The 23238-nt window shown below is 39.7% G+C and overlaps 1 protein-coding gene across 1 annotated transcript; it reads right to left on the bottom strand.

Moving 5' to 3' along the window:
• Positions 1 to 151: 151 nt before the first annotated feature.
• Positions 152 to 23005, bottom strand: c6.2 (complement component 6, duplicate 2). The gene is made up of 22 exons (XM_073477941.1): positions 22907 to 23005; positions 22485 to 22657; positions 21638 to 21768; positions 20237 to 20375; positions 15613 to 15619; positions 12444 to 12562; positions 12103 to 12111; positions 11249 to 11421; positions 10889 to 11030; positions 10185 to 10323; positions 8828 to 9037; positions 8330 to 8573; positions 7658 to 7780; positions 7357 to 7523; positions 7017 to 7242; positions 6247 to 6415; positions 5963 to 6074; positions 4836 to 4968; positions 4527 to 4721; positions 3571 to 3658; positions 2538 to 2782; positions 152 to 2360 (listed from the first exon to the last, which is right to left on the bottom strand). The coding sequence occupies exons 1-22, from the start codon at positions 22907 to 22909 to the stop codon at positions 2179 to 2181; spliced, it is 3129 nt and encodes a 1042-aa protein (XP_073334042.1). The 5' UTR covers positions 22910 to 23005; the 3' UTR covers positions 152 to 2178.
• Positions 23006 to 23238: the final 233 nt, after the last annotated feature.

The raw sequence follows: 23238 nt of genomic DNA, 5'->3' as shown, positions 1-23238 counted from the left end.
CAACTATCACTACAAGAAATACAGAGTAATATGTTCCTATGTTTAAAATCCTGTATAGATGTAGATCTGCAAATCAATGACAATCATGTTGTGTCTTATTGAGCAAAAGGTGCAGTACAAATCTCCATTAGAAATAAAAGATCAGACCATGTCATGATTTTGTTTTTATTATTACATGTGAAGCACATTAAGCAAGTGTAAATATTCCACTCTGTGCCTGTAATTCGACTTGACTCACTCCTCCATCCTCCAAAAGTAGGTCAGATCAGGTCAACAGACAAATTAGGTAAAGTTCAGGTTTACTGTATCTGTGAGTGAGTGAGTGAGTGAGTGAGTGAGTGAGTGAGTGAGTGAGTGAGTGAAACGTTTTAAAGAATTGAGCAGTTCTATGCAAAAACAATTTCTATGAGTCCGGTCTTGACTGGAAAATTATAATCTTACCTTTGGTTTCTGATTACTGATCAACAACATTTCATTTCTGTTTTTGGTACCATTATTGTGTTTTCTTTGCACAGTATTCACAAAATGAAAGATGTCAACTTTCATGAATCTGTCTATCACATGTTAAGCAGCTAATTTACCCAACCGGCACCACACGTCTGTGTAACATCAGAAAGACATTGGACTCCAACTTTGTTAAACAAGGTTTAGTTGGAAAAATGTCCAGCATTGGATTGATGTTAAATTCTGGTCGGAATTCAAAATCAGATATCCATCAAAACCCAACGTTGAGCTGACATCAACCTCCAACATTTAGACCAACTTAAAACCAACAAAAAGTCAATGTCGGATATCATCAGTATATTCATTGAATTTTTGTCACCTGATGTCACAACCTACATTCAGCCAAGTATCCACGTCTAAATGATGTTGGTGGCCAGCTGGGTAGGGCCGCAATCACAAGTTGAAATCCACTTTTGACTAATTTGGTGTCAAAAATGATCAAATGAATCAAAACTTTAAATGTTTTTTAAAAACCAAATGATGTCACACGGTAAACCAATCCTCATTGCAAATCCAACATATGTGGCACTGTAACACATTGTTCCTGTTATCTCAGGGTTGTTTTATGTTTAATTGCTGTTCAAATGTCACCAGATTTGGTATTTTATCCACTTTATCCTCCAGGATTTCAGCATCAACCCAGTCGCCAGAATAAATGTTGCAATATATGTTTCAACTCTACATTTCTTTAGGTTCAAGTTTCAATTTTATGTTGTGTTCATGGTCTGAACTTGATTAGGGTTTCACAAAGATCATGATTTGACCTAAAATACCATTTTTGTCACCAGAAACAACACAAAGACAAATGTGGTTGCGAATGTTGAAACGCTTTGGTCCCTTGTCAAAAATATGCAGTGGTTTCCCGCTTGTAAATAAATGTAATTCTTCAAGTTAGACAATGTGCAGGATTTTGCTTGCAATTTTTGGTCTATAATCCCGTCTTTTCCACAAATGGCTCATGAAATAGATGTGCAAAGTATTTTATCTGCTTTGGAACGCTTACATGACATGAAAGTCAGACATGAACCTGTAATGTGAACGTATACGTGGTGTGCAGAAACATTAACTGCCAACATGTTATCCTGGATACTGGGCTTTCAGTATTGCCTCACAAAGTCTGGTGATATCTTAGCTTCAGCTCCCCAATACATTCTCCAAGTGACACATATTTAATATGAACACCCCACATGTAAATATCACATCCCAGATTGACCAAATTTGGTGCAAATCTGAATGATTAGGTGGCATTATGATACATTTTCGCATCCCATTCAGTATTTTCATATCAAACTTGGTGAAACACTGAAAATACACTTTGCTAACAGTTTGCTGCCATCTAGTGTCTTTTCATAAAACAGCCTCTGAAAATGCACTGTAGAACATCCAAGCACACAAGTGCATCCTAAACCACCCGTTTCAGATCCTTCTAGTGATGCTCTTTGCATTCCCATTTACCCCTTAGGTGAAACTTCTGAATTGTGTAGAGTGCTTAAACCCCAGTATACCTGCTTGCCAGTCAAGTTTCCTTTAATAATATGCTGTCATTTTTAAAATAATAACACAGAGCAGGAGTGCTAATGTCTATAATGTCTCTAATTTACTAGTTCTAGTGCACAATACACTTGAAAAGGAAAGATGAAGTCAGAGGTTTGGTTTAACAGCACTTTAGAATGATTATCTGGACTCACATTCACCTTCATTGAGAATCTCAAGCTCATAGCTGGCACATTTGAGGGCGGCCATAGAGCAAAGGTCCATAGCTCGAATCCTCTGGTTCTTGGTCAGCTTCACACAGAACGTGTGGACTCGCAGTCTGGGGCAATTCCGAGCAGCTCTGCACTCACACTTTTTAGATACTGAGGACAGATGTGAAAATAATCTTGATATAGTGGGTGTACATTATAATCGTATCAACAACAAGACCCAGGCTGGAAAAAAATAGAATTTTATAATCTATTACGATAAATCATTAAAGCCAAACCACATTAAACAACAAAGTGACTAACACATGGTTTCATGTCACACAAACTCACCAGAGCAGGTCTCCCATTCATAACAAGTGTCACTATCACAGGGCTCCTGAACAGAGCTCCTATTGGACATTTTGGCTCTGAACTTGGCCCACTCCAGTTGGTTCAGATCATCCGCATCACACGGGCCCTCGCTGACATAGAAGAGCGGATCATTGTGGCAAAGCCCGACGTGGAAGGAGCAGAGGGACATCGGCACGGTGACGCCGAGGTCTACGTTCAGGATACAGAGAACCTCCCGCTGTGCACTGCACGGACACACACACACTTCATATTTCCACTCCACTACAAAATATTCTCTATCTTTATTGGAAATCTAAAATGAAAAATTAGAAAGGTTTGAAGTTTATTTTTGATTCTTCAACACAGGGTTGTACAATGAAATGCAAGTTGTAGTCCCTGCATGTTGAGGATGAGTTCAGGAGTCTCACAGCCTGAGGAAAGAAGCTGCTCTGTAGTCTGGTGGTACGGCAGCAGGGTGAACAGACTGTGGCTGGGGAGGATGTTGTCTTTAAGTATCTTTTGGTCTCTCTGATAACTGAATATTATTATCAATATATCAATATCCGATTATGAGCCAAGCCGGTGGAGTCATAGTATACGCTATACACACTGTACATGTGAATGTATGTATAATTTGCTTTTACTTGAATATATTTATTGCCATAAAATTACCTTTGTACTTTTGATAAGTACATTTCATATCAGATTTGTTAAAGCTTTCACTCAAGCTCTATTCATATGGGTGACTTTCACTCTGACCACAGTGATATTTTAGTGAGATAGCTTTACTTTTACAGTGACTGTTGGATACTTTTTACATCACTGTTAAATTCCCCATGTATACAACAACATCTCACAGAGAGTGGTTTTCTGATTAATACCCACAAAAACAAGTGAATGTGCAGAAGTGCATCCAAAAAAACCCAGCACTTTTTGATATATCATAATTCATATATAAATTGCAACTGAAAATCCTTCTAAAAAAAGGCATTGTTACAAGAAAACTATAATAAAGTAAGTTATAAAAACTCACATGCAGCTCTCCCGTTGAATACAGACACATTCTGAGCCCTGTAGTTTCTCTCCTGGACGGCACTGACTGTCAGGAACAAACGGCTCCACTACACAGAGGAAATGCACAGAGATTATTCATACAGTAGAGTATTTCATGCAAACATTAGCCCCAATTGTCTCACCCGCTGTGTGTTGACCATCCTGGCTGCCTCCCATTGAAAAGGATATCGATATAGCTGTGTGTTTGTTAGAGATGCGGAATCGGACATGTATTTTGGACTGTTTTTTCATTTTGTTTTTCTGCAGCATACTTTCATTGTCCACTCTAAACAGCTGACATGTGGAGTGATTGTAAGGCTAAAATATTATCAGAAGATTATAACATGCTTACTGAAAACTCTTGTACTGTATATTGTACATACACTACTCATCTAGTTTTACATGGCACAGAAATTAAAGGAAAAATTCACTAAAAATGAACATTCAGTCGTTATCTTCTCACCCCAATGTCAATAGAAAGTCGGGTGACGTTTCGTAGTCCACAAAACATTTCTGGTGCTTTCTCCTAAACAATTGAAGTAGACGGGGGCTTGTTTTCATGTAAAAGGCTGCAACACTGTTTTTGCTGTGAAGCTCCAGTAATGTAGTGTGAACTATGAAACTTCACCTGACTTGACTGAATTTTCATTTTTGGGTGAGCTGGTCCTTTAATATCTGTATTTATGTGACTGTGTTGATGTAAGTGACACATTTACTTGAACTATCACTGAAGTGTGGGATTATTTTGGTTTTAAAAAAACTATTAATGTACTTATCTTACTCAGATATTCACAAATATGTTTTTTGCTCATCAAAGTCTGTATGAACAGACACATTAGACTGATGTATTCAATTAAAATGTCATAATTGCAAGAACCATTAGAATCTCTCCCCTGGGACACACCTGTGTGGAAAATACTGGATGTGAAACTTTACCATCAGTACAGTGTAGGTCAGCAGGTAATGGAGGCTCCCAGGTGAGACTGTTGCCACATTTGTAGTTGCCTTGCGGCTTTGGCACCATGCCAGGCTCCTTACAGTTCAAACCCACTGAGTCCTCTACTCTGTACTCATCTTTGTTTGGGTACAGCGTCATGCTATCAGGGATGTCAGGAGGAAGGCACACTTTCCCTAAAGGAACAGGAGAACAGATTTCAGTAACTTGTATTTGTGGAGAACAACGTTACAAGAAATTAAGACATGTACTCGTTGGAGTTCACTTGTCTTTTGAGAAAACAGACTTACTGATGCATTGTCCACTTGGTTGACTCCACGTCCCATCAGGAAGACAGTTGATGTACTGAAAACCCTCCAGGTCAAATCCAGTGTAGCACTTGAACTCCTCATCCTCACCATAGCTATAATACTGCTTTGCTTTCTATGAGAGGAGGAAGTTAATAAATGCAAGAGAAGTTAGGAAGGATGTAAACCCTCCTGGGCATCTTTCTTTAATTTTCATAGAACTAATTATCTTCCTTCAACTTCTGCAACCCTTTCTCGGATGGTGTAATATGGTATAATTAAAGATAATTAATCATCAGTATCTTGTGAGATATTGATTCTGGTATGTTACTAAAACAGGACCTCATCAGAGCTGCTTCTGCTCGGTGGGTTGGACTTTAAAGTTTAGGTGTCACACTGCTTACACTGTTTTTAATTAAAGCAGCTACGAGGAACTTGCATTTGTGTTGATTCTGGCGGCCCCTGTGGACAACAGCAGAATGAACACCACCACTTTCTGTACTATTGATCTGGCTAGTTTGTGCATTTGCTTGAAAGTGAGTGAAAGAAAGAGGGACCTTAGTTTTAATGCTATTTTGCTTTTCTTCCGCTGTTTACACGATGCATGATGACAAGGTCATGTATGTATTTCTGGCGGGCAAAATTAACAACTGTAATAGGACAGAAACAGAATAAAAAAACAAGTGGTCAAAAGGAATGCAATGCAGGCCAAGATATCCAGACTTTAAATCGCTAGGATTGGTCAAGATCCAAAAACACTGGATCCTACAATTCCCGCAATGCAACTCAATAGCATCTTTCATTTACCCTTCATGGGAAACGGTCACATCTTCCAATATTCATGAAAGAAAGATTTGAAGTCTCAAACCCAATCCGAGATAACCCTGATGACCTCAAATGATACATAAATTGTCAAATGGAACATTACAGGCAGACATACAAGTAAATGAATGACAAAAACAATGGATGTACTTATTTTCCTGGCAGTAGTAAGCCTCTATAAAAAAAGGAGGTGAGACTAGAGAAGTGAGTTTTCTAAATAATTTTGTGAAACTGTCTCGGTGAACTGCAGCTGCTCTCTCTCTCATGCATTTCTATCACTAACTACAGGCTTGACTGTTGGTCTTTACCCTGAGGAAGCTGTTGTCAGGACTCTTAGGCCTCACACAGCCCTCCACACCAGGAGGCAGCTCCTCAACCCAGCCCTCAGTGAAGTCATCATCGTTGTCACAGGTCTCCTTTCTGAACACGAAAACATGAACCAGAACATGCAGTAAATCCATCAGCACTTTGTAAAGACGAAATACAACCTAGACATTTTGTATATTTGAGTTTTAATGTCTGTAGCAGCAGCAGGTGGCTGCACACATACATAGTAACCGTGTTAGAGATGTCAACATTTCAGTGATCCTACTTTGTGAAGATGGAGATGTGACATGATTCCTCATGTCTGTCAACTCCCTCGCAGGGTTCTCCTCCTCTGAGGGGAGCGGGATTATTACACCGCCTCGTTCGATGTTTCTTCATTGAGCTTCCACAATTACTCCACGGCCCCCAGCAGCTCCAGTAACCATCCACTTTCTCTGTGTATATTACACACCAAAACCATGTTTCCCGTTAGAATCAGTATGTATGTATGTAGTACAGAATTCCATCTTATAGTACTGCTAGAAGCCATATACAGGCTGCAGTGTTCTTCACATTATACTATAGTGTTGGACAGATCCATGAATATATTGATGAACATGTAAGTTTTAGAATATTTCCACCAGTAGTGGAGCTAAAAATTTGAATTTCATCCTGAGAGAGATACTAAGAGACAGGTCATAAAATGATTCATTTTTAATTTGCTTTCAACAATAGTTTACACCTCTAGCTTCTTTCCCATAGCTATGGTGTCCAAGGCTGATAGGTAGCCTTTCAACACATCAAGTTGTTGGAGAAAAAAAACTCAGTTATCAGAAACAATACTTAAAACTGAAGGTCATGACATTAACATATAAGCAATATTGTTAAATTATCCAGGCTGAGCTAAGGAAAAGGAAAATCACAGTGGGAAAAAAACAGTGACTCAGGCCACTATAAAACACTGTGCTTTTGTTGACTACCTTTTTTTTTCATTCATAACCCAGCAACAGTTTTCTCATGACTGAATACCGAGCATATTGTGTGCTGCAGATGTACCTGAAGTGTAGTCGGGAGCTCTTGTCTCACAGTTAGTGCCAAATGTGCCTGTTTGGCAAAGACACTTGCATTCTGTCCCGGAGAGAACTGGCTTGCCATTGTTGGGGCAGGGAGCACACTTGCAGGTATCAAACTCATCAAAGTACTGCAGGAGGGCCTTCCTCAGGTGTCTCCTCTTTGTGACAGCACATGGCATCCCCCGAACCAGATCAATGATGGGAAGCACCTGGTCAAACGCACACAGACATAAATGCAACATCAGCTTTTTGTAGACAAATAACTTTGATTTTTTGTTTTTTTCCTGCAAGATTGAAGACATTTCAGTCTTGAGGGATTTAACCTTGCTCTGGACCACAGCAGGATTTTCAAGAACAGACTTGGCCCAGTTCTTGAAGGCTGTTTGGTCCGGAGCTGAGCCCTGCCTCTCCCAGGCCAAAGCTGCAGCCTCTCTGACTCGACCTCCTTTCACCATTGAGAAAGACTTCTCTGATGACTGAATGAACGAGCCTGGATCAAAGAAATATTTAAGATATAAACAAAGGAATCACAGGGTGATAATAAGATCCATTTTTCTCACAGTCAGCAAGCCATAAACAGTAGCACAGGATAAACAAGGTGTGCTTCCCAGGAGATTTTGACACCTTGATATTTCTCAGTCATCCTGTTGTTGGAGCACCGAGTTTCACTTCTGTGATAACTGTAGATGATAATAGACCAGCGGGTCTCTCTGCCCAGGCAGTCCATGACATGCTCCTCTGTTTGACCTGAAGAGGAAGAATGTAGAGCAACATGAAGCAGAAATGAAGGAACTGAAAACAAAAAAAACAATAGGTCATATTTTACTATTACAGGTAAACCGCAGTTTTCTCAAGTTCTGTTTATTCAATGACAGTCAACTCATTTAGGGTTTCTTTTGTTTCAATTTTACCAAACCTCATAATTATTAGCTTTGAATGAGCTTTGGATGAGATTTCTGAACATTATTTAACATCCAAAAGCCAGAACCGGCACCAATTTCCAAAGTTCAAAAGTCCAAGTCCAAAATTCACCAAAGATCTCAGAAAATCAAACATTTTTTAGAATGATAAATTCACAATCATAATAATGTTTTTAAGGAAAAGAGATAATTTTATTCTGCACATTCCTACAACCTCGGTTGATGTATTATTAAAAAAAAAAAAAAGATTTGTCTACATAAATATTTTTTTCAATATGACTTTTAGGTAAGTTGAACCTTTACTCATTCTCAGTTTGTGTTAAGACTTGGCCCATGGTGTCATTGGGATTCTGACCACACAGCTATGCTGTTGTACCTGAACTTTTGAGTTCCTCTCGGCTGTACTGGTACATCAGGTCATAGTGACCTCCCAGTGTTCCTGAGCCATAGTAGTGAGTCCCGAAACGCTGGAAGATGTCCCTATAGAGTGCGTAGTTGTAATCGAGAGGTAGAGCGTGAAGAAACTGGAGGAAAGGCAGTGACAGGACGAGGTCCTCCTGGTCCCTCACCTTGTACGTGGACACGGGCAGAATCTGATGCACCCGGAAAAACTTGGAGTCCTACAGAAGGGAAAGATAGAAAATGAGAAAAAAAGTAGGAAAGGATTAAGAAGAGTTAGGTGCAATGAGCAATGGTTGTGCATTTGGACAGATAGATGTGTGTGTGTATCTTTGTGGGGACCATGTGACCATCATGCAGTGAGAGTGAGGACTGTTTTGTCTGGTCCTCAGCTTTTTATGTTAAGGTTAGGCTTATGTCATTGAAGCAAACAATATTATTAAAAATGTATGTGTGTTTTGTTTGGGTCACTCACTATTGTCTTTGAAGCCTCAAAAGCCTCCTTGTTGGAGATCTTGTGTGACTTAAATCCCCCACTGTAGAAAAAAAAGGGGAAGAAAAGGAAGAAAAACCCTCTTCTACTTCCAGTGCCGTCGCCGTTTCCAGACGAAGAGGAAGTCTTCATATCGACGGGCTGGGTGTGCAGCTCCTGGGGCATGGTACTGAAGTCTTCCACAGCTCCAACCTTTACAACCACAACTATATTTCAAGATCTATGACAACAAGAGCAATACAAAAAAACTAAACTGTACTTGTCCTGAAGTATTTATCTGTGGTGGTAAATCCAAAGCTGACAAGAAATTCTCTGCAAACCAGTGATGAACATTTTTTTTAAATAATTACTGTACATTGAAGCCTGTCTGTATTGGATGTGACAAATATGCCAATGCTTACTTCATATAGCATTACAATAGTGAATTAAAGATATTAGGATGTTTTGCTGATGTTCACAACATATATTTATTTCAAAGAAAATAACACATTTCAAGGGGTGAGATGTGGTTGTCGTATGTCCAGTGGTCCCCTGGGAGAAGTGTCTGCATAACCTTCACAACTGCAATAGTTTGGTGCCAAGCTTTTTAGTCTGCTAACATGAGAGGAAGTCCCTTTGAAAAACATTCAGACTTGGTTTGTTGGCTGTCTGTTGGAGCAATAAACGCTGCTTTTGTTGACGCTACATCAGCATGCTCTTAGCTGCATGAACATCAGCTTGATTAGGCAGCTCTCAGTCTGCATTCAGCACTGTTTGGATACAATATGAGACTCTGTTGTGTCATTGTCTTGGCCATTGGCCAGGCTACCAGTGTGCTGTGGCTACTTTTCTATCACTGTTATACTGGCTTTTGCCCAGGAAGATCACAGTCCCATTTTTAATAATTTTTTCAAAAATGATAATAATAATGCCTAAAACACTAGCTATTTGTGTGATTTATTACAGGAGACAGAATAACCAGTCTGAAATGCATTACTTTTATGTATAATACTTGAATAACAAACAGTTGAAAAACACGTTTATGTAGAAGTTCTATATGTAATAACTGAATAAACCCATAAGGTTTATGTTTAAGTCTGTGTTCATTTGATTTTATCAGGGTAGGTTATTTAATTTATTCACATTGGCTCAACATGATAGAAAAAACATTAAATGTGACACTCCATATTAAACTGTTCAAAGCTCTCATTGGTTGTGTCTCTGTGGAGACAGCTGTCAGTGAACACAACACAAGTCCTATTTTGTATTTCTGAGATGTGGGTGGTGGTTCAGAGGTCTGGAACCAGGTTAGCTTTACAGAAGGACCGTACAATTAAATATAATTCAATAATAATACTACCGTAATGTTAAAGGTCTCAAAGTTGTGAGGGATTCGGTGGTAGAGCAGCGTGCTACTAGGCCTCCTGATGTCGCAACTTCCTCCCATGAACATGTTGTCCAGTACCGCTCCCCTCGGCTCCTCTGACAGAGCATCAAACCTTCAAACACAAATCACAAGTTAAATCTCTTTCACTCTTAATAAGAAACACCAAGGGCCATTGATACATCAGCAGACCCATATCAGAATTTTACTGATAAAAGAAATCACAGAGCAGTAAACAATGTATGTTTTCTGACAGCACTGAATATAAGTTAAGCTACTTTACCTTTGGTTATGTTTAATATTGTTCATTTTATGTGTTTTTATTTATAATTGTCATAAATAATTTAAATTCAGTGATGCTGACTGTTTAGAATGTATCTTACATTTACACTTACTGTCATTTAAAATAAAGCCAGCTGATTGATTTGTATTTTTTTCAAGTGTTGACATCAGTATCAGCCTTATATATTATAATCCACTATAAGTCAGTGCAATTGTATTTCGTCTTTGCAGCAGTTGTCCAGCAACATTCCAGGAAGAATATCAAATTCAAGGAGGGACGTTACAGAAGAGCACTTGGCAGAAAAGAATGCAATTTCTGAACACAGTGGGGAGTTGGTCGGTTCACATTAAAACTGGAGTTGTAAACCTCAGCAGTGACCTTTTAAACTTTCGCTTACCCGTTTCCCACCAGGTCAGCCCCGGGGGCCACTCTCTTCTCCGCTGGACACACAATTTTGTAGTCGACGCAGTCTCTCTCATCAGAGTTATCTCCACAGTCGTTCTGCCTGTTGCATGTCAGCGTCGGGTCAATGCAGCGTCCTGCAGCAGAGAGGATGCTTTGAAGACGATCAAATGTTGGTATGTGTCTTTGTCTAAATGTGTGTGTGTGTGTGTGTGTGTGTGTTGTGACAGCAGTGATTACAGATGTGGGCCTGTGACTGAAAAGATGTTGATTTGATTCTCTCTGTCAGCTGGAAAAATTGTGATTAGAATTATTTTTAAAATAAAAATTTTACACACATTTGTTGTCGACTTACCATTAGTGCACTTAAAGTTGTCTTTGCAGTCGATGGGTGGTAACATGCACTCTTTGGAGGGGATACAGGGTCTCTCCTCTGTCAGCTCCACACTGCAGGCTGATCCACCAAACTGGGACGGCCTCTGGACACCCCGCGTCCGAAACTGTTGCAGGGACATGTGAGCCAGACAGGTTCATTTTTTGATTCATTAAATTCAAATCTCATGCACTTTCAAATGTAACCAGTTACCACCTTAGTGATCATCAATTGAAAGTGGTCACTATAAAAAACAAGACAGAAGAAACAGAAGTTGAAACTGGTGTGCATGTTCGTTAAAATGTATGGACTTGTTCTGATATTACATAATTGCTTCTGTGTTGGATTATTATTGGCTTTAATGATAAGTTATTAATTGATAACTAACACTGAAAATAATGAGTCCAACCCGCGGCATTTTGCTGCATGTCAATCCCCCTCTCTCATTCTCATTTCCTGTCATCTCTCTAAGCTGTGCTATCAATAAGGCCATGAAAAGGCCAAAAAAACATTTTAAAAAATCATCACAATGTTTCTGACCATTCACCTCAATATTGATAAAAACACATGATTGTTGGTAATTTCACAAAATGTTACAATAGTAAGATTTTTGATGAATAATCATCAGTAATATGGATATTATGACAATGTGGGTAAAGTAAGGTATCAGCACAAGTAGGACCGTCTGGTAAAATGTCATCATTTTACTGTAATGCAGCCTTTGAAACCAGGAAAAAACACTTTTTTGTTTTCTGTAGATCTCTGTGTCTTGCCTTTTTCCTGGCGCAGGGCGAGCAGTCGGACCAAGGGCCAAACTCTGTCAGCAGGCAGTTGATCGGACAGGCCTGCTCGTTACAGGATCTGCTGTCCTGGCTCTTACACAGCTGACTGCAGCTGCTCTTATAGAAATAATCATCATACTGAAAATTCCTGTCAAAAAAGTATGAAAGTCACTTAAGTTGGTCACATTATCTGTACAAAGAGGTATTTGTGTATGGAAATAATGGTTCTTGATTTCTGTATTTCACAATTTCTTTAGCTATATTTTCACAGCAGTTTCATTTGAGAAATTCACAACACAAAATGCCATTGTCCTAACTGTGGCAGCAAAACCCATCTGTCTATGCTGTCCCACCTGTGTATGTGGTGTGTCTGACTTCTATCTGTGCAGTCTCACCTTTGTCTGTACTGTGTACCGTAGTTGCAGGTACTGGAGCAGGCGGACCAGGACCCCCAGGGGTACCGCTCACAGAAACAGGCCAGGCCAGCTGATATGCAGCTGAGGAGCTGTAGCAGCTGGACCACCCGGGTGGAAGGAGCCATTAGGGAAGTTCAAACTGGTCTCACCTCCTCTGAAGATAATCTGATCACCAAGACATAAGAGTCAACATCTGCCAAAAATCAGTTAATTATTTATTTTTTATTTCTGTTTTATGAATTTGAGGTTTTGGCACTCCTTCTCTGGAGGAGAGAGTCAGAGCCAGATCTTCTGGAGGAATAAACACTCAGAGTCACATCAGATTCTGCTCTGACCTGGAGACGTGCACCTATAAAGACAACGCTGAGACTGCTTTTGGGATTAAAAAGTAGATTTATCTTCACTCCTGTTTATCAACCTCACTGCAACAGTGATTTGCGGAGATGACCTCCGTTGTTGGGTGTTTATGTTCTGTAATGTTGACTGCCGACTGGAGCTGGAGGGGAAATGTTAATTTACTCACTGAACACAATGTTACAGAGAGGAGAGGGGGAAACGAAGAGAGAGAACTGGAGTCTCTGGTGAGTGCTGAGTACACTAAGATGTTGACCTGAATTCAAACAGACGGACACACACGCCCTATGAGCGTGCTGCTACTCGCTAGCTGACAGCTAGTGTACAGTAAAGTAATTTGGCTGTTTGGGGCGTACAAACACAGTACAATCACATGAGTGAGTCTAGGTGAAAATTCACTTTGCTGGTGGTGAACACACCATTAAACAACCACCATCGCTATTGAAAAATCTATCCTGGACCAAATGAAACACAGTGTTACCATGGGTAACTATCTCTGTGTTTGAACAGTGTTGGAAACTTGTGGGATAATGTAAGCACACAACTCAACAAAATATATAAGGCATGTCTAGTTGTATTAAATCATTTAATGCAAAAATCATATATATTATATGTTTAACCTACACCTTAGAACCTACTCTACTCAGGGCAGATACATGCTGCAGTACTATTCCCCATAGAAAAATGTTGTTCTTGTAAATATTAAAGGGTTTCATTAAATGCTGTTGCAAAAGTTGTTTGTACAAAACTACCTGTTATACATTATATATATCATATGAATATATTTTTGATGCACATTGTCTTTAAGGCAAAGTTTTAGTTTTTGCACATTTTATAAATAAATAGGGAATTTAGAGTTTCACATATAAAAAAGAGAAAATGACAAAAAAGAATAAATAACTACTTGTGCAAAGCAACAAAAGGTCATGCTGCAGTTTTAAATACTCATATTAAGTGTTATTAAATGTAGTTTTTATTTTTGCAATATTTAAGCAGAGCAAAATCTGACTCACCACGTGTGCTGACGTCCTCCTCAGCAAATATTAAAGCATACACTGTAGTAGCTCCTGTGTTTGTTTATTTGGGCAGACAAGAGTCTTTTCACTGAGTCGGCTCTGCTCTGCAGACAGAGCTGAATCTAACCTGAGGCTTGTGTCTGAGCGGCAGCAGCAATATAACGCCTCCCCCTGTAATGCTTCATGGGAAACCTTTTTTTATAACCTACATTGGCCAATCGGTGTCCAATAACATGTCTAAAAACTACTTATTGTTTTTAATAATAAATCAGAAAACATAGCTGCACTTAACGTTCTTACATAACTCTCTCGTCCCTCATTGTTACGGGAAATTCTGGAGTTTCCCGGCTGCAGAGATATAAACCAGATGTTTTGTGTTTGAGACTTGAGTATTGTGCCATCTGGCACTAACACAGCTGCAATTGGTCCATGTTTTAAAAGGCACACATGTGAACCCTGACAGTTGTGTAAAACTGAAACCGAAACAAAAATGTCAATACAGCACTACAACTGAAAGAGAAAAAGTGTATGCAGAAGAATGTAAAGGTTGTTTCCTGCTGAATGACAGGAACTGTTTAACACATACAACACTTAACACAAATACTTACACAGATAAAATACTGTTGTTGTCTGGTGTGTTATTGCTTAAGTTTTTAAGACTTGAGAACAATTTAAGTCCTAAACGTTGTGCATTCATTTTTTTATTTAATAGATCAATGGTGCGAATGCCTGGTTAAAATATAACACACACACACACACACACACACACACACACACACACACACACCGATCAGCCACAACATGCCACTTGACACGCACCACCCATCCAAACACTGTTGTGGACCAAGTCCACCCCCTCATCACAACAACACTACCCAATGGCAGTGGCCCCCCAGCAGGACAATGTGCCCTGACACACCGCAAACTCTGCTCAGGAACAGCTCGAGGAACACAATAAAGGGCCCAAGGTGTTGACCGGGCCTCCAAATTCCCCAGATCCCAATCTGATCGAGTATTTGTAAGACGTGCTGGAGCAGGTCTGATCCATGGAGGCCCCGCCCCCCAACATACAGCACCCAGAGGATCCACTATAAAACGCCCTGGTGCCAGACACCATAGGACACCCTCAGAGGTCTTAAGTCCATGTCTTGACAGGTCAGAGATGTTTTGGCTGCATAAGGGGAACCTTCACAATATTAGGCAGGTGGTCATAATGTTATGCCTGATCGGTGTATATGTATATATAGCCATACATATTAAAGAAATGGAGAAAGTGGAACCTGTAGTAAGTTGGAAAAAACCTTCCTGATGGAAAAACTGATGTGACTTTTATAATCAGAGGATAGACAACTGGAGGAAAACTGAGCTAAATGGAAATTATTTGACTGAAAGCAACATCACTGAGAAGACAAAAATGACGACAGAGAGGTTAGATAAAAAATGTCAGCCCAGTCGCCAAAATAAAATGTTGGTATATAACAAAAGCACTGTATTCAGTGTTTTATAGTTTTATAACAAAACATTTTGATTGGCACATTAGTGGGATAACAAGAGAGCAGAATAATAGGTATGTAATGAATAAATGTGACTATGTACATTAGAAAGACATAATCATAAGTAACATTTCCTCATATCAAGTAATGGTTGACTAAAAGTGAGGTTAATTTAATGAATATCACTCTCACTTTAATTAAAATGTCCCTTTAATCACATGCGATTCACATGAAATGTCATATAAATATAAAACTTTAAATTTAAACACATGAGCCTACAATTACACTCGGGCTGAACCAAACCAAAAGTTACGTTAATGTCTCATGTCAGCAAAATATCTTATCTAAATATCTTGGCTTTTTGGACAACACACAATTATTTCACTGTAACATATTGCACAATAACATCGATATTATGTGTGGTACCACTGCAAAATCATACAGATCTAATAACACGAGGGTTTCTTGAACCGGACTGCACTCATATGAGACACTGATATCATCAACAGTGAAGTGTGATGGCAGTGCTGCGGCTCCATCTTGAAGGGCTGTTTTAAGTTAAATGAGCCACCACGTGTCGCTGTGTTTGCTAAGTTTGAAAGCACAAATAGGAAGAAAACCTCAAAGCTCCAGAAGACGTCATCTGCCCATCCCTACTTAAAACTAACCAGACTGTAAGCAAAGCATGGTCACAGTATAAAATTTAAAATTGAGCCTTAAGAAATGTAAAGTTTAAAAATTTCCACAACGTGATCAGCTCGTCAACAAGCTCTGCTGAAGCCTGATAACGAGCCTTTCATTTGAACAAGGTGTGCTGGAGCAGGGAAACCTCTAAAACATGCAGGACAGGGAGGTGTGAGGGACCAGAGATGAAGAACAATGACTTAAAGGAATAGTTCAGCATTTTGGGACATACTCTCATTTGCTTTCTTTCCAAGAGTGAAATGAGAAGATCAATATCAATTTGTGTGGTAAGTATAGAACTGGAGTCAGGACATGGTTAGCGTAGCTTAGCATAGAGAATGGAAGCTGAAAAAACACCTTGCCTGGCTCTAACCAAAGTTCAAAATTACACATTAGTACGTTTCACAATATTAACTTAAACCGCCTTGATTAGCGTTATATTTCTCACTTGTTTAATTCATACAAAAATTTTTAGTTTTGAGCTCGGTGTTAGCAACTTGACAGAAACAAGAAACTTGACAAGAAAAATAAATATCTCCAGCATGTAATTCACCATAAAACCACAAACTCTCCTGGCTACACTTCAGTTGGAGTACAAATTAAACAGTGAGACAAACATTCCACACTTATATATAATTATTCCTTTGAGATGAAGACAATAAGAAAATTAAACATATTTGTATATAAAACTTTATTCACATTATAAAATGTCCTAAGCTGTACATTGATCTGGCTGTGGATTCTCTACATTGCAGGACACACCGACTACACATGGCCTACTCTTAGTCATATACATGCCAAAACAAAGAGTTTAGCAATTTAGACACCACCACTTATATTACATTAAAGAAATAAACTTCACAAACACAAATTTACAAATTACATTGAACTGACATTCAATGGGAAAGTGATTCTAGCACAATGCTTCAGATTAAGAACTTGATGTGTGGATTTTATGTTGCTTTTTGGTCGTGGCTTTTTCAGTTATACTATTTCTGTATGTGGAGCATCTGCAAAGCCCTTTTTCAGGGAAGACTGCTGATGACATGCTGCACATTTGTATAAAGCAACTAAAAGCCCTGCTAGTCCCCCCCCCCCTAGAGGCTGCAATGATCATTACACCCCAAAATTTAAAGTGTCGGACAGGACGAACAACATACTGATGGTTCAACTTTTCTGTATGGCGGCGTATTAGAGCAAGCATAATAATATCAAGAGTTGCAGTTTTACAAGAAAAGGTCTTAAGGTTTATTAAGGAACATTTTTACATTTCAAGAACCAAACATCTGTTATGATTGGATTGGCTAGGTTAGATTAAAAGAAGCATCTCATAATTTACCATGTTATTTCCAAATGTTGTCACTTTTGTTGTCAAATATTACTTTTGTCCTGAGGGTGATGCTAGAGGCAAGGTCATGATGTTATTAAAGATGTAATTCGTAAGAAACTGCCAGAGTTTGAAGTTGCCTCCAAAACTACAGGGGGCAGTATAACCGCTAACTGCTGCTCACTATACTGTTTGCTGTAGCTGTCTTTGGCTGTAGTTAGCTGCCGTTTGCAAGAAGCTCAGTTAGCTGTTGAGCCAAGTGGCCCTATTAGCTGATGGGAGTCTGCCCAAACTGCAACCACGCAACACAACCAAGCTCAGCTGGCAGTTTGACAACAGGAGATACAGTACATAGGCGATTTACAGCGGTTCTGACCAGGACTATGACTACGGGGACGAGAAGACAATGCAGATGGGACAGTAGAGAGGTGCAGCGGCATCAGCAGTGGGCGAATATGATATCTAAAGCTGGAATATTTGCACATCTTACTCTTTGAATTGAGGAGTTAATTCGACCAAACCAGAGGTGATTGTGGAAAGACAAACTTTTATTTTGTGTGATTTACGATGAGTTAACGAGGCAAATAAGCTCTTCTTAGTTTGGTAAAAGAGAGAAACATGAATTCAGAAGGTGTGCAGTTGTATTTTTCTGTTTAGTACTGAAAATAGGTGTAAATATCTCCATTTTGTGAGTTTTTTTTGTTGTTTTGTTAGACAAAGTAGCGAACTAATGAAAGACGATCGCGAACTAGACTATCGCCTCTTGAGCTACAAAGTGGTATTGCGAGACAGGATGGGCCAGGACTAGCTGGTTAGCATGCTCACTTCAGTAGACATCGCTGCAACACAATAAACAGACACCTTTAACATAATGTCAATACTGCTGTTTCTTCACATTCTGTTGAGGTTAGTCATTTTTTTTATGTTTTAAACTAAAATTCTGGACATATCTTACATTTTGGCCCTCTAAAAATGAAAAGAGGACTAGGCTCTGATGGTCAATTTCATGTTTACTCTGCCCACTTACATATTTTCTAGATATTTATGTTCGCTTGATATTTTCTGGGTACAAATGGAAGTTTATGTCTTCTGCTTATGCTAAAGTCAGTAAAATTATTAGCATGTATCCCCTGGGGACCATGAGCAGCCACAGCAAATTTCATGAAGTACATATATATATATACACTGTATATATATATACAGTATGTATAAACCACTTACTGTATAGCCAATAGTTTTCAAAGTTCCCTGCTATGGACTAAAGTATTAGTAAATAAGCATTTTTGACATTTATCTGTTGCTATGGAAACATTCAGGGGTTACCTCCCTCAATCTGTCTAAGACGTCTAAAAGGTAAAAGTTTTTGGCAAAGCTTTGTAACAGATTTTCATTATGTCTGATGTTTACCTTTATGCACGCACTGTTAAATAAATTCAGAATCCTTTATTTTCTCAAGAGAAGGAACATATCCCTAAGCCAATTACGTATATGCATCAAGTGTAGATGAACTGCTTCGTGTGCGAGATGTCACACCACACAGCCAAGCAGAGACTCACCTGGCAAGAGCCTCTACTGAATGATGTATGGATGGAATACATCAGGAGGTCGTTGGGACTAATACTTCTCACATTGTGACACATTCAAACTTGGAGGGGTGACACAAGCACAGACAGCTGATCACTAAAAATGCCAGTGCATAGCCTGAATATGTACATTTATATACTCTTGCTTTATATGAAACGGAACACAGCAGAGAGACAAAGAGGGAACTGGCTGACTATGTGAGGACTAAGTTAAAAAAAAAATGCAAAGAAGCAACACTTTCAAAAGAACCAGAAAACTAAATAGAGTTCTGCAAAGGATTCAAAGTGTAACAAGAACCCGGCCCATGCTTGGTCTTCAAAGTCCCACCAAGCAGAACCTGAAAGATACTGACAAATTAAAGACCTCTTAGCGTGCACTATATTTTTGCTTTATTTTATTATTTTATTTTATCCTTTACTGACTGTTAGCTTCATTATTTCCCTCTCACTGTTGGAAAAAAAATATGTTTGAAGATCCAAAACCAAATCAAAATCCCATCCGAGCCAGAAAATTTACACAACAGAACCGACTACAGCGGAACGAGCTGAGTGGCAGAACTCAACAACTGAACGATCAACCGGCTAAAAAAAAAGTAACATCAAGATGAAGAAGACAAATGGGACAGGATCTGATAACATATACTACAATATTACAATTTTAGATAGTATGAAAAGAAAAACTCTGAAGGATAAAATGTACTAGGATTCAGGATTCCCTTTTTTAAGTGTACGTCACAAAATGTGCTCAAATAAAAGTCTTTTCCTGCCGGCTGTGCTGCCGTCAGACTCTCAGCCAGACACCATGCAGCAGAGTCCGGGGAAGCGTCTCTTCCTCTGTCTGACCAGTGGACCTGGAGTCAGATTCAACAGGCTGCTGTCATCTGGAACAAACAAACACTTTGGAATCAGGCCTCATCATGTCATCACAAAAGGTGCTGGATGTGGAGAAGACATGCTGTTGACTAAAACTAGTACATCATTTTTAGTAAATGTACTTAGTTACTTTCCACCACTGCTCTGGACAATGTTCATATAAAAGTTGTGGTGAACGTGGTACAGAGCTGCAGAGGGATGTTATGAACAAACATTACATACCTTGGTTTTTCAGTGGCAATGGCATCGTGTCCCTGAGTTTGCTGAGTAAGTTTCGCATCTCTCGCATATCTCTGTGAAAACAAAGACACGCCGACTCAGCCGATAGTTATTTCACTTTGGATGAATTACTCTGACTACACAGCAGTGGAAAAATACAGTTTACGCTGCATCAAAAAAACAGTGTGAGAATATATTTAACAAGCAGGTGCAGTCCGTGTACCTCTCTATATTTTCAATATCGGTTCCCACCAGCCACTGCTCGTGCAGGAAGTCGATGGGCGACGAGGATCGGTCTTCCAGGATGGGAACGTCCGAGCTTTCATCCATCCTGAAGTCCACCCTCGGCTCTGAGTCCGTTCCTTCAGGGCCGAAACAGAGACACCAGCCGTGAACACAACTCAGAAACATTCACCACATATACATCTAAAAAACTCATTTCTTCCCATAAAACAGGATAATTCTGCAGCTGACAGTGCAGTATTTTAAAGATACCATCATACTGTCATCATTTTTTGCACGTCAAGTTCTTTAGTGTGTTTATAAAATAATAAAATTAATAAAATTCCTCAAAAAGTGGATAAATTCTGAAGTGTCAAATACCTTCTGACTGTTTACTTTCATCAGTTTTACTTTCATCAGCCTCTTTTCTAGATTTAATGAAGTCACATATTCATTTTATTAAACTCTTTATATGAAGATACCATGTAAATGAATCCAAGCCATCTGTAGACCAAACTAACAGCTCTCTGCTGCCCTCTACTGTTTCAACAGAGTGTAAACTGAACTCTCATTTCCTCAGATATCATCCAATACTGTGCATATCTCATATGTGAGTACAGGTGTCATGGCCACAATGCATTCTAGCTACATACTGATTGTATGGATGTGGAAAATACAGCTAGAAAATGTTTGTTTTTTTAAGCCAAACGACACATTAAAGCATCAATAATTATAAACCAAGAATACAACATACATTATTCTGAAATATGCCGTTCTGCATAATGACTACTTTTACTCCATGTGTAATATGTGCTCTATTTTTAAATTGTTTTTTTTTTTGGGTGTGTTTTTTCTTTTTCGTTCAGGGCCAGACATTTTAAATGGCTGGGAAAACAGGTGAACCATAACATAATGTATACATATATATGATTTGTGAGCGTAGAGCAGTTTCTGATGGCCTTTTATCTGTGTCAGGTGTTCAACATAAACCTTTCTCTCAGACACATGGCACCTTGTCATCGCAGGAACAGCACAGGTGTTACTAATAACATTAACGACAGCCCAGTACTGCCAGTGTGACAGTGATTTTTATCATTCACACCTGTGCTCCTGTGAAAAATCTCTGTTTTTTACCGGCTTCGTTCTTCTCTGATTGATGGACAGATATCTCCAGTGACATTTATCATCAAAAACAATCAAATACACATGAAGTTGGTTTGACCCGCAGTCTTCATGGTGGCCTCGTGATGCACATGGAGGCGGTTAAATTATATGAATCTGTATTTATTGGCGTCTCCTAAGTCCAAAGATTACTTTTACATTTTGATTAAATTCAACAGGGTTTTCAAAATAAGACAGTTTTTGTGATTTTGTGTGTGTGTGTGTGTGTGTGTGAGGGTACTTTTTCTGTGCAGCTGCAGCACCCCCAGCAGGCACATGGATTTGAGCATCTCTGTTATGAACATCTCCAGGCAGCACTGCAGCTGGATGAAGAGCCGACAGATCTCAGGGTGGATCTCTCCGTCCTCTGGACTGCAGCGTGAAGAGGAGGAGGAGGAGGAGGAAGAGGAGGAGGAGGGGTGGGAGGAGAAGAGAGAGGAAGAGAGGACGACAGGGAGGAAGGAAGGAAATAGAAAGAAAGAGATACAGACACAGACCGAGGGGATTGTGAGGACCAGGTTCAGGCTGACCAGGTGTCACAACATGCTTAGCTTTCTGAACATGTTCCTCCTCCTTGTATTTCTCGTTCATTTCATTACAAATGTTTTTGTTTTTTGCTGCACAGAACAGTAATAACATGACTTTCAGTTTAACAGATTATTCAAAATTATTTTAGATTTTTTACAAATGGATTTCTCTGTATTTATTGATCGGTTGAGTTGAGATCCTGCTTCGTGGAAGGTTCAGGTCCACTCTAACTGTGTTGCATCTTATTAAGTTGTTGTCATTTTGCTTTATTTTACTTCCATACTCCTCCTGTCTCGTTATCTCATCATAGCAGGATGTCAATACCTATTCTGTCTTTTGTATTCAGTTCCTACAGCCAATAAATAAAATGTAGACAATTATTTTTCTTGCATTGTTTCAGTCAAAGGAATGGCTGGAACAAGGAGGCATACAGTATGATGGAAACATTTTTTCTGATCTACTTAAAGGGGAAAATCAGGTTTCATAACAAACAAAGAGAGACGCCTTTCTGCTGCTTTTCTTTTTCTTCCAATACCAATCACTCTTTGTTTCCTTCTTACCCTGAGACAGAGATGTCGGCGAGGTCCTGGTGAGCAGCCCGGGCCATGGAGCATCCTTTGGACCGTGTGTGGTGCATCTGAGCCCGCAGAGACGGACAGTCGGCTGAGATCTCCCCGACGGAGATCACCTGCTCCCGGTACAGCGCGACGAGGGTGTTGAATTCCTGGACAGTCTGCAGAAAAAAACAACCACCGACTGCTGGTCAAGCACCTGGACCGGGAACAAATCATCTTCACTACAGTATAAACAACACAGCTTTAAAGGATTCTCTCATGTGTCTTCCTTTTTTGCGCCACAGCTGCGCCTGCACATGATCGCGTCTGTCTGGTAAACAGAAGAAGAAGAAGCGGTCCTTTACTGGTGCAGAGCAACGATCCTACCGATCACTACCACAGATGACTGTCAGTGTTTTTGTTCTCACCATCCTGCTGCCGTCCACGGCCCCCTCCGTGCTCTCCCGGCGCTCCGGCTCCGTCTGCGCCACTTTACTGACGGGGAAAATGATCCCTGCAGATCTTGGGCGCTTTTTCCGCCCGTACGGTGCAGAACACATGCATGCACACCCACCACCGGAGCCCAGCCAGACGCACACACACTCACACACACACAGAGAGAGAGAGAGAGAGAGAGAGAGAGAGAGAGAGAGAGAGAGAGAGAGAGAGAGAGAGTTTCCCTCCCGTGTCCTCTATTAAAGCAGAAAATGACCCGCTCACACAGCAGCAGGGTCGCAGGTTCGGTTCACGCGCAGAACCC

Source organism: Pagrus major, chromosome 12, assembly GCF_040436345.1.
Source record: "Pagrus major chromosome 12, Pma_NU_1.0".
Taxonomy (NCBI): domain Eukaryota; kingdom Metazoa; phylum Chordata; class Actinopteri; order Spariformes; family Sparidae; genus Pagrus; species Pagrus major.
This window is presented reverse-complemented; position numbering and strand designations above follow the sequence as displayed.